The sequence below is a fragment of the Aquarana catesbeiana genome, linkage group LG10 (genome assembly GCF_042186555.1).
Source record: "Aquarana catesbeiana isolate 2022-GZ linkage group LG10, ASM4218655v1, whole genome shotgun sequence".
NCBI classification, from domain to species: Eukaryota; Metazoa; Chordata; class Amphibia; order Anura; family Ranidae; genus Aquarana; species Aquarana catesbeiana.
The window spans coordinates 256,548,461-256,566,808 of record NC_133333.1 but is presented as its reverse complement, the minus strand read 5'-3'; the positions used below and the strand labels follow the sequence as shown (position 1 = coordinate 256,566,808).

The 18,348-nt window shown below is 43.0% G+C and overlaps 1 protein-coding gene across 7 annotated transcripts in view; it reads left to right on the top strand.

The window, feature by feature from the left end:
* The window catches only part of KCNAB2 (potassium voltage-gated channel subfamily A regulatory beta subunit 2), a 319,692-nt gene that overhangs the window by 129,956 nt on the left and 171,388 nt on the right, over positions 1-18,348 (top strand). Inside the window, exon 1 of one of the 7 annotated variants that reach the window (XM_073603689.1) lies at positions 10,353-10,707. The exons of 5 other annotated variants lie outside the window; for them this stretch is intronic. In XM_073603689.1, the coding sequence (XP_073459790.1) occupies positions 10,370-10,707 (338 nt within the window). In that variant the 5' untranslated portion in view covers positions 10,353-10,369. Of the gene's footprint in view, positions 1-10,352; positions 10,708-18,348 lie in introns of those variants that run through there. One more of the 7 variants, XM_073603690.1, reaches the window with a different exon arrangement.

Sequence of the window (18,348 nt, the reverse complement as noted above, 5' to 3'; positions counted from 1 at the left end):
TGGGTAGTTTGTGTGGTGGATGGATGTGGAGGGTATGATGGTGGGCTGTATGTGCAGAGGATGGGTGTTGAAGGTATGACAGTGGGCAGTATGTGCAGTGGATGGGTGTTGAGGGTATGAGGGTGGGTAGTTTGTGTGGTGGATGGGTGTGGAGGGTATGATGGTGAGCAGTATGTGCAGTGGATGGGTTTGAAGGGTATCTCGTGGGCAGTATGTGCAATGGATGGGTGTGGAGGGTATGACGGTGGGCAGTATGTGTGGTGGATGGGTGTGGAGGGTATAAAGGTGGGCAGTATTTGCAGTGGATGGGTGTGGAGGGTATAAAGGTGGGCAGTATTTGCAGTGGATGGGTGTGGAGGGTATGACGTGGGCAGTATGTGCAGTGGATGGGGTTGAAGGGTATCTTGTGGGCAGTATGTGTGGTGGATGGGTGTGGAGGGTATGACGGTGGGCAGTATGTGTGGTGGATGGGTGTGGAGGGTATGACGGTGGGCAGTATGTGTGGTGGATGGGTGTGGAGGGTATAAAGGTGGGCAGTATTTGCAGTGGATGGGTGTGGAGGGTATGACGTGGGCAGTATGTGCAGTGGATGGGGTTGAAGGGTATCTTGTGGGCAGTATGTGTGGTGGATGGGTGTGGAGGGTATGACGGTGGGCAGTATGTGTGGTGGATGGGTGTGGAGGGTATGACGGTGGGCAGTATCTACAGGAGAGAAAGACAATAGGCAGCCCAATTATCATGTTGGCTCACAAATGATGATTACTGATCTTTCAATAATTTGCAACAAAATCCCTAAAACACGCTCCTAGGCATACAGGAAAATGACATTGCTCCCCATAATGCACTTCTCATCCATTCACAAAACAGACAATTGGTAAAACATCAGCCTAGTAGCTGTACACTGGATTTACCAGAGGAGGAATCGAGGTCCAAATCAGTGTCCGGGAAATTGGGCCCATTATTCTCATACCGTCATCCTCTGAATTCAGTACTTAGCGAATTACTGACTCACAGAGAGATCTCATAATTCCAGATATCTGTTTGCTTGTTGTGATCCAATAACTCATTAAGCGGTGAAGGCTGTGGACCCGGATGATTCCTTGCACTTTGTAAATCTTTGGGGTCTTTTATAAAACGCTCGTTGAACGATTGCCACGCACATTTTCCCGTGTTTTCTGTCATAGATTAATTCCTATGATCGTCAGCTCCCTCTAGTGGCCAAAATGTGGTATTTTCTCTTTGAGATACCGTAGTTAAAAATAAAAAAAATAAAAAGTACCGCATGTTGGCCAGGAGATGGAGCCGACGATCATAGGAATTAATCTATTACAGAGAATATGGGGAACATTCGTCCAGCCTGCAATGAATGCCTATGACAATCGGCCAACAAATGTTTAGTAAATGGACCTCTCTACGTGTCAATGACCCCCCCCCCCTCCCCCATTTCTGCTGTTATTTAGGTGTTTAAAATAAAAGCGTGCAAGAATTACACCCAGGATACCAGTGCTGCAAGACCTTTTTTTTTCCCACGCCAAATGATTTACTATGCTGAATAAAAAAATAGTTTTCCATCGGGGGCTGGGATAATGTGTAGATCAGGCCAGTGTTGCGGCGTCTGAGCGCAGTTTGGAGACACGGTGCCGCGCTCTCTTCTTCCAGGAAGCTGAGACAGTCCTTTACAGGAACCTCCCGCAGGTTAATGGCTATTGATCGGTGTAAGGTGAAGCCGAAAAACACTTCGAAATGCATCGGTGCGCTTATCTTACACCGCAAATTAGTCTGCACTTCTGACGATTGTAATGGATTCTGAGAGGCGCTCAGGATGCTGATATGAAGCTTCATTCTCCCTTAATGGGGCTCTTAGAAATGCTTTTTTTTTTTTTATTCCTGTAATGAGGATGAAGCGGAAACTGATGGCATGGCGGGGTGTGATCCAAGCCAATAAGAAGCAATCTCAGATGGTGACATTGCCCCCTTGTGGTCATTTAAAGGATCTCTTCAGTCTGAACTCTACTTTAGGTGGGCTCTGGTAGTTTAATATTTTCAGGTCATACAGTGGGGGAAATACTTATTTGTTCCCCTGCAGATTTTATACGTTTGCCCACTTTACAAAGAAATGAAGGGTCTATAATTTTTATCATAGGTGTATTTTATATGATAGAGACAGAATATCAACCAGAAATCCAGAAAAAAACACACAATACAAATGTTATAAATGGAGTTGCAGTTCAGTGAGTAAAATAAGTATTTGATTCCCCAACAAAACATGACTTAGTAGTTGGTGGAGAAACCCTTGTTGGCGAGCACAGAGGTCAGACATTTCTTGTAGTTGGTGATCAGGTTTGCACACATCTCAGGAGGGATTTTGGTCCACTCTTCTTTACAGATCTTCTCTAAATCCTGAAGGTTTCTTGGCTGTCTCTTGGCAACTCGAAGTTTCAACTCCCTCCATACATTTTCTATAAGATTAAGGTCTGGAGACTGTCTAGGCCACATGTGCTTCTTCTTGAGCCACTCCTTTGTTGACTTGTTATGTTTTGGGTCATTGTCATGCTGGAGGACCCATCCATGACCCATCTTCAGTGTTCTGGCTGAGAGAAGAAGGTTCTCATCCAAGATTTTACAATACATGGCCCCATCCATTGGCCCCTCAGTGCGGTAAAGTTGGCCTATTCCTTTAGCAAAGAAACAGCCCAAAGCATCATGTTTCCACCTCTGTGCTTGACTGTAGGGATGGTGTTCTTATGCCCCGTACACACGACCAGAAATCCGTACGAAAAATTACAGGTTTTGGAGTGATCGTCTGATTATCTGATTGTTGCTACAGCGCTTTCGAGAGCCAATCAGGACAGTTCATCCTATATTATTTGATCGGACATGCATGAAAATTTTTTACATGCAATGCCAGATCGTACGATTTTCGTTTTAATCAATACATGTCGTTCGAAAATGCAGTACACATACACTACAACACATGACATCTAGGCCACTGCAAAACCCTCATTTTGTTTTGTTTTTTTGAGCCATTTAGAGGTGAACTTGCTGGTGCGTTTCAGATCAGTTGTCCTGTTGCCTAACCCAAGTGTGTTTGAGCTTGTGGTCAGGAACTGAAGGGCGGACATTCTCCTTATGGATTTTCTGGAAGAGCTCAGTATTCATGGTTCCATCAATGATGGCAAGTCGCCCAGCCCCAGACCATCACACTACCACCACCATGTCTGACTGTTGGGATGATGTTCTTGTTATGGAATGCTGTGTTCGTTTTCCGCCAGATGTAACGGGCCGCTCACACTTTCCAAAAAGTTCCACTTTTCTCTCATCAGTCCACAGAATATTTGCCCAAAAGTCTTGGGGATTAACCAAGATGTCTTTGATCAAATGTGAGATGAGCCTTTGTGTTCTTTGTAGTCAGCAGTGGCTTTGGCCTTGGAACTCTCCCATGGACGCCATTTTTGCCCAGTCTCTTTCTTATTGTTCAATCATGAACACTGATCTTACCTGGTGCAAGTGAGGCCAGTAGTTCTTTAGATATTGTTCTGGATTCTTTTATGACCTCCTGGATGAGTCGTCGTCATGCTCTTGGAGTCATTTCGGTCAGCCGGTCACTCCTGGAAAAGTTCACCACTGCTCCAAGTTTTCTCCATTTGTGGATATTGGCTCTCCCTTTGGTTCGCTGGAGTCCCAAAGCCTTAGAAATGGCTTTGTATCCCTTTACTGTACATGTCCATTGCCTTGTTTCTCATCTGTTCTTGAATTCCTTTAGATCGCGGCATGGCGTCACAGTTCATTCATGATTTAGCAAGGGGGGGGGGGGGTTACTTTTTCCTGGCAGGCAGGTTTGGACAGCTTTTTTCCCTTAATAAATGAAATCCTCATTTAAAAACTGTTTTTTTGTATTTACTTGGGTCATCTTTGTGTAATATTAAAATGTGTTTGATGATCTGAATCATTTAAGCACGACAAATATGCAAAAAAAACCAGGAAGGTGACAAATGCTTTTTCACAGCGCTGTACATGTATAGAAGTATTTATTGCCACAACTTATTTTTCAGGTTTGGATAGAGTGGAGCAGAGGTCTCCAAACTATGGACTGCGGGCCACATCTGGCCGACTACAGGCCCCCCTCTGCCACACCCACACACACAGTCTCCAGCGCAGGTTCCCGTCAGTGTCCTAGCAACCAATGACGTGCTTGCCCTGACATTCACAGATGGATGGAACTTCCTCCATCCAGACCTGCTTCTGCTCCCAACTCCAACCACCCTGCTTCTACAGTTCACTGTAAACCTTGCAGTGGTAAGGAGAACTCTGAAGGGGACCCTAATGTAAGGGGGACTTGGATGGCAATCTTGGTGTAGGGGGGGACTTGGATAGCAATCAGATGAGGACCCTGTTGTAAGAGAAGGAAAGGGATGACGACCCTGATGTAAGGGGGATGTGAATGTTTACTCTAATGTAAGTGCGGACTCAGTGACCCTGATGTAAAGAGGGGCTTTAATGGGGGCCCTTATTTAAGGGAGGACTTGGATGACAATTCTGATGTATGTGGAGACTCAATGACCCTGATGTAAGGGGGGACTTGGATGGGGACACTTATTTCGGGGGGGCTTGGATGACTATCCTGATGTAAGGGGGACTTGAATGGGGACCCTTTTGTACTCTGGGACTCAGATGGCAACCATGATGTATGTGGAGACTCGAGTCAATACTTTGTAGAACCTCCTTTCGCTGCAATTACAGCTGCAAGTCTTTTTGGGGATGTCTCTACCAGCTTTGCACATCTAGAGAGGGACATTTTTGCCCATTCTTCTTTGCAAAATATCTCAAGCTCTGTTTTTAAGTCTTGCCACAGATTCTCAATGGGATTTAGGTCTGGACTGTGACTGGGCCATTCTAACACATGAATATGCTTTGATCTAAACCATTCCATTGTAGCTCTGGCTGTATGTTTCGGGTCGTTGTCCTGCTGGAAGGTGAACCTCCGCCCCAGTCTCAAGTCTTTTGCAGACTCTTAACAGGTTTTCTTCTAAGATTGTCCTGTATTTGTCTTCATCCATCTTCCCATCAACTCTGACCAGCTTCCCTGTCCCTGCTGAAGAAAAGCATCCCCACCACATGATGCTGCCACAACCATGTTTCACGGTGGGGATGGTGTGTTCAGGGTGATGTGCAGTGTTAGTTTCCCCCACACATAGAGTTTTGCTTTTAGGCCAAAAAGTTAAATTTTGGTCTCATGTGACCAGATCACCTTCTTCCACATGTTTGCTGTGTCCTCCACATAGCTTCTCACAAACTACAAACAGGACTTCTTATGACTTTCTTTCACCAATGTCTTTCTTCTTGTCACTCTTCCATAAAGGGCAGATTTGTGGAGAACACGACTAATAGTTGTCCTGTGGACAGATTCTCCCACCTGAGCTGTGGATCTCTGCAGCTCCTCCAGAGTTACCATGGACCTCTTGGCTCTTCTCTGATGAATGTTCTCCTTGCCCGGCCGGTCAGTTTAGGTGGACGGCCATGTCTTGGTAGGTTTGCAGTTGTGCCATACTCTTTATGTTTTCCGATGATGGATTGAACAGAGCTCCATGAGATGTTCAAAGCTTGGGATATTTTTTTATAACCTAACCCTGCTTTATACTTCTCCACAAATTTATCCCTGACCTGTCTGGTGTGTTCCTTGGCCTTCATGATGCTGTTTGTTCACCAAGGTTCTCTAACAAACCTCTGAGGGATTCACAGAACAGTATTATTGTGAGATTAAATTTCACACAGGTTGACTCTATTTACTAATTAGGTGACTTATGAAGGCAATTGGTTCCACTAGATCAGGGATATGCAATTAGCGGACCTCCAGCTGTTGCTAAACTACAAGTCCCATCATGCCTCTGCCTCTGGGTGTCATGCTTGTGGCTGTCAGAGTCTTGCTATGCCTCATGGGAATTGTAGTTCTGCAACAGCTGGAGGTCCGCTAATTGTATATCCCTGCACTAGATTATAGTTAGGGGTATCAAAATAAAGGGGGCTGAATACAAATGCACCATTATCATTTTCCTTCCACTTCACAATTATGAGCCCCTTTGTATTGGTCTATCACATAAAATCCCAATAAAATAAATTTACATTTTTGGTTGTAACATGACAAAATTTGGAAAATTTCAAGGGGTTTGAATACTTTTTAAAGTCACTGTAGATACATTTGGAAGCTGAATGGGTATAAAACACATATTCCAGTTAAATGTTGATTAAAATAAAACCATTATGTTTGGACATTCAGCTATCATAAGTACCTAAATCTGCATTGATACTGGCTTCCTAAAGTTTCTAAAAGCCTGGAGATGGGCTTTAAGAATCCTGAAATTTTAATTAAAGTTATTAGAGGTTATCGTTGTGCCATTAGACAGTGTTATATATTTGTATACAGATTACTCACGGTTGCCCGTTGGTGAACTTGGAAAACGTGGCCTTAGGTCAGTCACATTCTGGTTTCTTGGAAGAAAACAATCCTCAATTAGCATCTGTATCCCGATAACATTTCTGTGCCTTTCCTCTCATTACTGAACGAAGTATTGAATTAACTGCAGAACATTATCTTCTACAACAAAGGTTTCCAGGCTGAGATCAAAGTAATGTCTTCACTGAGAATAGCAATATATAATATAATTAGGCAGCTGGTTGAAGGATGGTAAACAAGTTATAATGCAAATTTTTCAGAATGGGTGGCTTTCAAAAATACGAGAATGATCAGCTTTGTCTTGTGCCTTTAAAGTGTATTTAAGGCCAGAAGTTTTCTTTTATTTATGGATTGTTTAAAATGGCTGTATTTTTTATTTTATTTTGGGAAGGGGGATTTCCTTTCACTTCCTGTCTTGTAGATGCATCAGGAAGTAGAAGGAAATCTGTCCAAACTGAGGACAAACCCTTTGTTACAGGTGAGACAGTGACCATGGTCTTCAAGACAAACAGAGGATGAATTAAGACAAACGGAGAGGGCGAATCATCCCAGCAGAGATACAGATAGCAATAAAAAAACCTGAAAAGGGTTTTAAAGGTTTTCCACACTGTCTAGACCAGCCTTTCTTAACCTTTTCAACACAGAGGAACCCTTGAAATAGTCCTGTGGTCATTGGGAAGAATTACGTCCTTACAGACAGTTAAAAAGATCAATGGTGTCAGTGGGAACTTATCTGAGAGGCAGAAATTGCCCAATGCTGAAGGAACCCCTAGCAACCTTTGGAGGAGCCGTAGGGTTCCACGGAACCCTAGTTGAGAATCACTGGTCTAGACTTTAAAAAAGACCTTTAATCATTCTTTTGTATTGTATGAGGTCAAGACCCAACTAAATGGCTTTATGAATAATGAAAAGCCCTCAAGTATCCTAAAGGTCTGGTCTCCATGGTTTCGTATGAAGTCACTTCAGTGGAGCCTACCTTGCCTACCCTACTGTAACTATGAACCTTGGTTTTAAGATTTTGTGCCCATGCAGTAGACCTGTATCTGTAATAACTGCCTAAGGTCTGGCCAACTGTAAATATGAACCTTGAGTGTAATGTTTTGTACGCTTGGCACAGACCCCCCTCCCCCCCCCCCCACCCTTCCCTCAATGATATAGACTGACACCCATAGTAATGCCCTAAAATTCTGGTTTAAATGTGCTTCCTATGACGTCACTTCAGTGTACCCTACCATGCTTACCATGCTGTAACTATGAACCTTGGTTGTAAGGTTTTGTGCCCATGGCATAGACCAGCCCCCCTCTTCCCCCATGATGTAGACCGACACACCCATGATAATTCCCTAAAGTTCTGGTTTCGATGGGTTTCCTATGAACTCACTTCAGTGGACCCTAGCATGCTTACCCTACTGTAACTATGAACCTTGGTTTTAAGATTTTGTGCCCATGCTGTAGACCGATATCTGTAATAAATCTTTAAAGGTCTTGCTATTGTAACTATGAACCTTGGTTGTAGGGTTTTCTGCCCATGGTGTAGACCATCCCCCTTTTCTTCTCTAATGTAGACCGACACCCACAATAATTCTCTAAAGGTCTGGTCTACATGGGTTTCCTATGAATTCATTTTAGTGGACCCTGCCTTGCTTACATTACTGTAAGTGCAAACCTTGTTGGTAAAGTTTTGTGCTCATAGCATATACCATTGACATAGGCTGACACTTATGATTCCCTAAAGGTCTAATCTGAACATATTTTCTATTAACTCCACTCAGTGGAACTTTCCTTGCCTACCATACTATAACTATGAACCTTGGTTGTAAGGCTTTGTGCTCATGATTGACGTAGTCTCCCCCCTCATAACATAGAAAGACATCAGTGACAACTTTGAAAAGGTCTGGTCTTCATAAGTCTTCTATGAACTCACTTCAGTGGACCCTTTTTGCTTACCCTACTGTAACTACAAACCTTGGTTGTAGGGTTTTGGGTCCATGGCATAGACCACCACTTCCTTTCTTCTCATAAAGCAGACCAACACCCATGACAACTCCCTAAAGGTCCGGTCTCCATAGGTTTCCTTTGAACTCACTTCAATGGACCATACCTTGCTTAACCTAATGTAACTATGAACCTTGGTTGTAAGGTTTTATGCTCATGACGTAGTCTACCCCCTCATTACATACTGTAGATAGACATTTGTGACAACTCCATAAAGGTCTAGTCTTCAAGGTAGGGTCCACACAAGTGAGTGCATAGAAAACCCATGAGGACCAGACCTTTTGTGCGATGTCTATTTATGTCACGAGGGGGTAGACTATGTCACTGGCACAAAACCTTACCACCAAGGTTCATAGTTACAGTAAGGTAAGCAAGGTAAGGTCCACTAAAGTGAGTTCATAGAAAACAGATGGAGACCAGACATTTAGGGAATTATCCCTACGTCATGGGCACAAAACCTTACTACCAAGGTTCCTACTATAGTTAAAGTAGTGTAAGCTAGGTAGGGTCCACTGAAGTGAGTTTATAAAAACCCTAAGAAGACCAGACCACTGAAGTGAGTTCATAAAAAACCCATGGAGATCAGGCCTTTCTGAAGTTATTATGGATGTTGGTCCACTTCATGAAAGGAAATGAGGCGGTGGTCTATGCCATGGGCACAAAACCTTATAACCAGGGTTTGTTACAGATAATATAATCAAGGTGGGGTCCATTGCCCATGGTTTATACCATTCTGCATTTTCCCCCATGACCAGCACCCATGATAATTCCCTAAAAGGTCTGGTTTTCAGGTTTCCTATGAACTCTCTTCAGTTGACCCTACCTTGCTTACCCTACTGTAACTACAAACCTTGGTTGTAAGGTTTTGTGCCTATGATGCATACCACCTCTTTATTATAAAGAACGACATCCATAAAAACTCCCTGAAGGTCTGGTCTCAATCAATTTTCTATGAACTCCCTTCAGTGGACCCTACTGCATTTGCATGTGCATGTAGACATGAGGTGGCTGCCATGAGGCTGCAGGAGTTTAACAGTGAAATGCAAAAAAAGGGCAAAAACAATATTTTATTTTGTTTTGTGTTGATACACAGTACCTTAGCACACAAAATGTAATTTAGTTAGGGCGTACAGCTACTTTTGGGGGGCTGCAAACCTAGACAAGATAGCAGGGGCATTCAGTGCCAGGCTGCTGGTGTAAAGGATACCACAGTCCCTGGTTATATTCAGGGTCCTGTAGAACATCATTTGGAAGACCTGAGGATAGAACCATAACAAGTAACAAAGTACATCTGCCAAATGAAAATATGGGAAGACCGTGAAGACCAGAGAATTGATAAGCTCCCCCTTTTGGCTGAATAGAAACCTTTAGAAATACTGGAGGATTTATTTCATGGTATCACCAAACTATTATATCTGTAAGACATTCTGAAGACTATCTAATAAATAAATAAAAAACCTCTTGAAGAACATATTTGTATTTCAGGAATGTAACCCCATCTGCTGAGCCGTGTTGGATATTATTTAATCTGCATGTCCTGAAAGTCTAACTAGCACGATGCATTTCCTAAGAGGCCTACGTTATGCATGAAGAGCTCCCCTTCTTTTTTTTTTATTTTGCTTCTTAAGTGACTGTAGTTTACTACGTTGTCTTTGTTGGGACCTATCAAGTTCACCTTGCATTGTTCTACCTAAGTTCTTGAGACTAGATCCATTTACCCATTCGGGATCCGGTGACCAATGACATGCATGTGTACATGTCTCTTTGGCGTCCCGGACAAAGAGAGGATAGAAAGGTCCATTAATTAGTCGGCTCTCCAGCTGCCTTGGCACGTTTTTGCTTTTGAAAGTTTCCTTTTTATTTTATTTTTGTTTCTCGTTATTGCCCTCCGAGCTTTGTTCTTTGATCACAAGCTCGGAAATTATGTTTGTTACTCAGAGAGCCAGCTGTAATGACTACAGAGTCTCGTCCGTTAAGCGGACCCGCTTGCCGTCTAAATCTGTCCATCATGAAAATCCACAGATTCCCAGGCCTGACAGCAAGATGCTGTCTATGTCATACAGCGGGAGCTTGAAAAGCGTGCTCAGTAGGTACCACTCGGACTGGGGCATTAACCAGGTCCATCAGGTGGATGTGGTGGAGCTGCAGCGCCTCCGCGATGTCAGGGTGGCGGCACACGCCAAGAACATGGAGGAGTTCCTGAAGATGCATGGACTGTCCTTGGACAACTGCACCGCCCGCAAGACGGGCATGAGATATAGGTAAGCCATCGTTCATCTCTTTCTGTCCAAACTCTAAATTATCCGGCATGCCACCAACATGAATTTGGCTTGAATGGTATACAAGATATTTTGACATAATAGGTGGGATAGTTACTAAAACTGGTGCAGCTGTGCATAGTCATCAATCAGCTGCTAACTTCAACTTGTTCATTAAGCTTTGACAATAGGGCTCCGTTCACACGCCAGTCACAAATAGTGCAGGAACCTTTTCAAAGGCAACTTTAAGTCACATAGATCGAAATGGGTGCCAATGTGTCCAAAGTTGCAGGACAAGCCGCACTAGTGTGAACGAAGTCTAAAATCTAGAAGCTGATTGGTTGCTATGCACAGCTGCACCAGATTCTGTGTGTACCAGCTTTGTTGAATCTCCCCAATAGCGTGCATGTGGAGGATGAATTGGATCCTGACATATTGGGGTGTATTTACTAAAGGCTCTTTGCGTTTGAGGGGCCCGGCCACGCCAGGGACAATGCAGTCCCAGTGCAAGACGAAGCAAAAAGTGTTGTTCCCCAACATGTGCTTCGGTGATGTGCGTGGAAAAAAATGCTCCGAAAATACTGCACCACTCTGCATGCAATAGAACTTTTTTTTTTTAGTTTTGGATGAAGTGGAGAGAGATTAGAACCCCTATCAGTTTTGTATTGCTCTGTGTCCCCCTTTTGGGGAGATTCACCCTCTCTAATTGTCCTGGTGACTGTTTATCAACGAAAGTCAAAGCAAGTCCCACATTTTTGGGTTGTCACCAGAACAGGAACAGAGGGGAAAGCTTCCAGTGGGGACACTAGTTCTGGTGACAACCAGGGATTCCCTCTCACTTCCTGTTGTGGCTATGGGACAGGAAGTAAAGGGAAACTAGTGTCCTCATTGGAACGTTTCTCCTCTATTCCTGTTCGGGTGACAACCCAAAATTTGAGATTTTCTCGGTGATAACCGGACAAATAGAGAGGGTGAATCTTCCTAATGGGAGCATAGACATTAATGAAAACCTGACAGGGGCTCTAAAGGGTCTTTTCTATCCAAAACTAAAAAAAAAAAATGTTTTACTATAAGGACGCAGTCAGTGAGTGTGTCGGTGTATTTTACTGTCTCTGTCAGTATGGAGCAGATTTACTAAAATAGTTGTGATCTGCATAGTAACCCATCAACAAAATAAATATGTGACTTGTATATAAATAGTAATAAAATATATAAAGTTCAAAAAGATAGAAACTCCTTTAATGAGTCAAGGTTTGCAGTCCAGAATGATAGTGACCCCCTGATAAGAGTGGGGTGAACATATTGCCAACATAAGGAAAGGCTTCCCGGGACATAGCATGTCAAAACACTAAGCTTTGATACAATAAGAACCCCCCCCCCCCCCCGCTGGTACTACTTTTATTGCCCTAGAAAAATATATCCCCAACTGGGAGGGCAGTAATGCGAAACAAAGCATATCCAGAGCAGAAACCAGCTGGATATACCAACTGAAAACATATACCCCTCTAGGTTTAAATATAGAGTGAGATATAATCTGCCTCATTAATAATAGTTACCATATTGTTACCATATTGAGGTTGGTATTTATCAGGGACTTTTATGGAATTTTATTATTGTTGGGGTATTTACATCAAATTTGCTGCTTTGTGATGTATTTTAAGTTTAAACCATATTTTTTTCTGTTTAATATTTGTATGAAATATATATTACCGTATATTCTATATGTGATGTTTATTTTTATTATTGTATATTAATTACATTTTAATTAATTTTTACCGTTTCAACTTTGGTGTAACTTGGTGTATATACTGCTGGGCCAAGGAGAATTATTTTTGTAATTTAAGGTTTTTTTATCATTAATTGGCTGAGTAGAAATTGAAAATTTACTATTATTTTTAATTTCTATTTAATTTCTTGTTTGAAAGTTTTGGCTTTCTTTTTTTCTACCACATGATGGCGCTATTTAAAATAAAGGGTCTCTACGCTGTGTTGAGTCAGCTGTGGGTTTGCTTTGTGCCTTTCGGATGATTAGTCTCTTTCCTTTTCCCTTGGCGGTCCATTCGGTCACTTGCCCTATATAATAGCGTGTGTGCGTACCCCCGATGACGTCACATATGGTGAAATGCGTAGGGATGAGCCACGCACACACGTTTATGTATCCGCTACATGTGTATGAACCACTTGGTGACTGCCTATAGCAGTTTTAATGCTACAGGGCGGCAGCTGTGCACTGGATCACGTGTATGTATATGTGTGTGTGTGTGTGTATGTGTATATATATATATATATATATATATATATATATATATATATATATATATATATATATATATATATATATGTGATCCTGCACTTCCACCTGCAGGGGGTGCGCGCTCGTCACTGGTAGGCCGCTTCTGCTCTGATTATTCACAGCAGAAGCCAATCTGCGGGTGCTGGGCACTCGATGTCCACCGGCACCTGCCGCTCATTGAGCATAGACTCAAAGCAGAGCTCTGCCTATGTCAACAAGGCAGAGTTCCATTGTGATGGGTGGGGGGGAGGGATGAATTTTGTGTCTCTGCAAAGCAGGAACTAAAATCCATCTCTTCCCCTAATAAAAGCAGCACACATAGTAATCACAAACCCTAGCTAGGCACACATTTGACCCTTTAATCGCTCTAGATGTTTAACCCCTTCCCAGCCAGTGTCATTAGTACAGTGACAGTGCATATTTTTAGCAATGATCACTGTATTGGTGTCACCGGTTCCAGCAAAGTGTCAAAAGTGTCACTTAGTGTCTGATTGGCCGCTGCAATATCGCAGTCCCGCTATAAGTTGCTGATCACCGCCATTACTAGTATAAAAAAAATCAATAAAAATTCCAGTATATACCCCATAGTTTGTAGACTATAACGTTAGCGTAAACCAATCAATATAGTTACATAGTAGGTGAGGTTGGAAAAAGGCACAAGTCCATCAAGTCCAACCTATGTGTGTGATTATGTGTCAGTATTACATTATATATCCCTGTATGTTGTGGTCGTTCAGGTGCTTATCTAATAAATTTACACATGTTGTGTTTTTTTTTTTTTACCCAAAATATGTACCGGAATACATATTGGCCTAAATTGATAAAGAAGTTTGATTTTAGTTTTTTTTTTTATTGGATATGTTTTATAGCATAAAGTAAAAAAAAAAAAAAATAAAAAAAAAATATATATATATATATATATATATATATATATATATATATATATTTTTTTTTTTTTTCAAAATTTTTGGCCTGTTTTTGTTTATAGCGCAAAAAATAAAAAACGCAGAGGTGATCAAATACCACCAAAAGAAAGCTCTATTTGTGGAAAAAAAAGGACATGCGCAATTACCAGTTAAAGTAGCGCAGTGCCACATCACAGAAATGGCCTGGTCATGAGGGGGGGGGGGGGGGGGGTAAATCTTCCGAAGGTCAAGTGGTTAAACAGTCTGGCTTTACAATTTTATGTAAAAGCCAGTGCCCAATGTGGAACTTTTTTTTTGTTTTGTTACATGCTCCCCACTGCATACCTTGACCCTGCTCGGTTGAGCTGAAGTATAGTGGAGTTATTGTTAATCACAGAGGAGGCCGGGGCTATCATTCCCTTTTGGCAATTGCTTTGGTGATCTCCTGTGAAGATCATTTCTTGACCCATGATGCCGATCTTACTATTGTAAATAAGCACATACTGACCACTCTTATCAGGGGGGGTGACAACCATTCTGGTAAGCCCTGCATGAGAGTGGATGGTGTCACCTTGGCTGCTTTAGGAATTCTCATTTCCATCACGTCATATGCAGACATCTCAAGTCTCCCGCGACTCGCGGCATACGCCCGCATTTTACGGCGGGCTCACAGACACACCCGAGTGCGGCACGATATCCCGGCTAAGCCTGCACTGCCAATCAGCCTGGAGTAATCACAAACAGCGGGTGTCTCCCGCTGTGCCATGCAGCTGCAGTCTTAACTGTTCGGCGGCCGTCCTCTGTAACAAAGCCCCGCCTCCTCATCCATGATAGACCGAACACTGATTCAGTTTCCCAGCATTGTATCAGTGTTCAGTTGACCGTCTATCATGGATGAGGAAGCGGGGCTTTGTTACAGAGGATGGCCGCCGAACAGTTAAGACTGCATGACACAGCGGGAGACACCCGCTGTGTGTAATCAAGGTACTGGCGAGGCTGCAGATGGGCACTGATGAGGATACAGATCATGGGCACTGATGAGGATACAGATGGGCACAGTGAGGCTGAAGATGGGCACTGATGAGGATGCAGATGAGCACATTGTTGGCGCAATGAGGCTGCATTGTTGACACTAATGAGGCTGCAGATGGGCACAGTGAGGCTGCATTGATGGCTCAATGAGGCTGCATTGATGGGCACTGACGAGGCTGCATTGTTGGCACAGTGAGGCTGCAGATGGGCACAGTGAGGCTACAGATGGGCACTGATGAGGATACAGATGGGCACAGTGAGGCTACAGATGGGCACATTGTTGGCGCAGTGAGGCTGCATTGTTGACACTAATGAGGCTCTAGATGGGCACAGTGAGGCTGCATTGATGGGCACTGACGAGGCTACATTGATGGGCACTGACGAGGCTGCATTGATGGGCACTGACGAGGCTGTATTGATGGGCACTGACGAGGCTGCAGTGTTGGCACTGATGAGGTTGCAAATAGGCACAGTGAGGCTGCATTGTTGGCACTGTTGAGGCTGCAGATGGGCACAGTGGGGCTGCATTGGCACTGTTGAGGCTGCAGATGGGCACAGTGAGGGTGCATTGTTGGTTAGTGTGACACATTATCTTTTAAAGTATTGTTTTATTATGGCATTATATTATTAATTACCTTTAAAGTATTTTTTTATTATAGTATTTTATTATGACTTGGGGGGGGGGGGGGGGGTCGGCACAGAGCGTGACCTCCCTGAAATTAATTTTTGCAGGTTGGGATGTCTGCATGTGGGACTGTAAGCTTTCACTCATTATATGAGTTTCTTTCTTTTTGGACTTTATATGTATATATATGTTTTCCTATTTTTATATTCAAGTCACACACTTATTTTGTTGCTATTTGAGTATTGTGATATTGATTACTCATTCATAAACATTTATGTCCGTTATCATTTCTGTCTAGCAAACAATTGTATTGACTTAAATGCTTCCCTGTTTGGATTTATACTTATGTTGAATGTCGGGTATCAAGGCAAAGTGCACAGCTGCTGTTTATGTATTATTCTCCCCATAAGTGTACATTCTACCACATTTTTTACTTGATAGTAGCCAATCAGCTTTCAGGTTTTATTGTCCAAGCTTGATTTGGCTTTGCCTCATCTAGCCGACTAGGTTGCCTATGCGTCCCATCCCGGCATATCATAAAGAACAAGAATCCTCAAGGTTTGGGACTTTGAATGGATGCAAGGCAATAATATTATAAAAGTACAAAATTTATTGGACAAACAATAAATAAGTCAACAAATGTAATACAGTATAAATATGAATATAAACAGATAACTGATGATAAAAAAAACAGCTTAAAAAGAGGGGGGAGCTTGCAAAGGAATAGTCCGACGCGTTTCAAATGGGTGAATTCAGGATGTTCTGTGGATGGCGCTTCTTGGTCTGGCAAGGATGAATGTTCCATTCTTATTATTTGAATGTGCCTTTTCAGCTGCTGGTGAAACAACTACGGTAAATATTTGGGAACTACAGCATTGGGAGTGGTGCAAACTGTTAAAGCCCCTGAGGAAGATCCACACGTCAGAGTGCATTTGAAACGCGTCGGACTATTCCTTTGCAAGCTCCCCCCTCTTTTTAGGCTGGTCTTTTCCCCTTATATAGATGTTTTTTATCATCAGTTATCTGTAATATAGTAATGGCAGTGATCAGCAAATTATAGCAAGACTAGGAAGAGGTTAACATCCGGGGCAATCAAAGGGTTAATTGTGTTCCTAGCCAGTGTTTGTGTACTGTGTGGGAGGGGAAGACTAGGGGAAGACATGGATCCATGTCTCTGCTTTGCAGGAACACAGGATCCAATCCTTCCCTACTGAATGACAATCTGCCTTGTTTACATAAGCAGACCGCTGTACTGCCTGTGTAACGAATGATCAGCGGGTGCCGGCCGACATAGAGTCTGTGGTACCTGCTGATCGGCTCCCACTGTGTACAATTAATACGGGAGCGAGCCCCCGACAGCACGCATTTGCACCCACTACCTGGAGGTGCAGGATCACGTGTATGTATGTGTGTGTGCTTATATATATATATATGTAAACCAGTGCACAGCTGATTGGTTAGCACGCACAGCTGCACCAGATTCTGAGTGCTCCAATTTTAGTAAATCTCCTCTATGTGTTCTGTGTATTCTCGTTTAACATAGGTGTGTGTGTGAGTGACGCACATAACGATGCAATCTTTGGCAATATTAAATGTATCAGAAACTGATTTCATTGATCATTAAACAATTGTTTCCGTTGACAAAATTACATTAATTTCTGGCAAGAGTCACTCAGATGTGACCGGATCCCTCTGTTTTTTTTAATGCGGAATATTTGCTTTTCATTTAAAAATGATTGGTGATGGTGAAGTCTATGATTGGTTGTAACTTGTTGGGTGTACGGGCATAGTGATTTCCCAATAAATTCCAGTTGTTCAGATATCAACTGCTAAGATCCTTTAACTCTTCAGGGTCCTTCCCGTTCGAACCCCTGCCCTTTATTTTCGCGTTTTACGGAGAAGGGTTCTTATATTTATGGGGGGACTGACCAAACCCAGGCTCCCTAAAGCTATTCCAGCATAAATGAGTTGAAGGACTTGGACTTCCCTTTTGGCCAAGTCTTCCCAAGCCTCACAGATTGCATACATTTCATGCTACCTGGGAAATTCCACTCTGGGTAATCATTGAAGCACTTTATTGGGATCCATGTTCAATATACTGTGACTAAAGCCATCGGGCAGAAAACGTTTCTTTAAACCAATTACAAACCATTTGCTTAGGCGAATGGGACAGGAGCCGGCACTACAGAGGAGGCATCTGCTTATAGGGCTCTTGCTCCCTACTACAGCTCCAACTTTACAAATAGTCCCTCTGCATTGCACTCTGTTTGATGCTCTGGAATGGCGGACCAGACCGCGATCTACCAGTCACCTGGCTGCGATCTACTGGTTGCTGACCCCCATTTTATAGCATCTGAGGTCTCCATGTTGAGAGAAGTGGAACAGGTTTGATACCCGCTCCCTAGATCTTCACCTCTGTAAGAACCTCCTTGCTGAATCTGTCTGCCCTTGCCACCTGCTTTTTTCAGCATCAGTTGTCATCTCTTTAGCACTTTAATTTTGCTTGTGGAGCATCCACAGCAAGGAACAGATTATCTGCACTTTGGGAGATTGTCCATAGCAATGCATGCAGTAGTCCTTGGTGAAGTTAGGTACTGAGCCATGTAGGGTATGGAAGGAGGTCTCCCTTAGGTCCCATGCAATATTAAAGACCAGACTCTGAATCCTAAGAGGTGATCTAATTGATCTAATACCCATAGGCATGTAGGCTATGAAAGGAGGTCTCCCTTAGGTCCCAGGCCATAGTAGGGACCACACTCGAGATCAACACTGGACTAACACCTATAGAC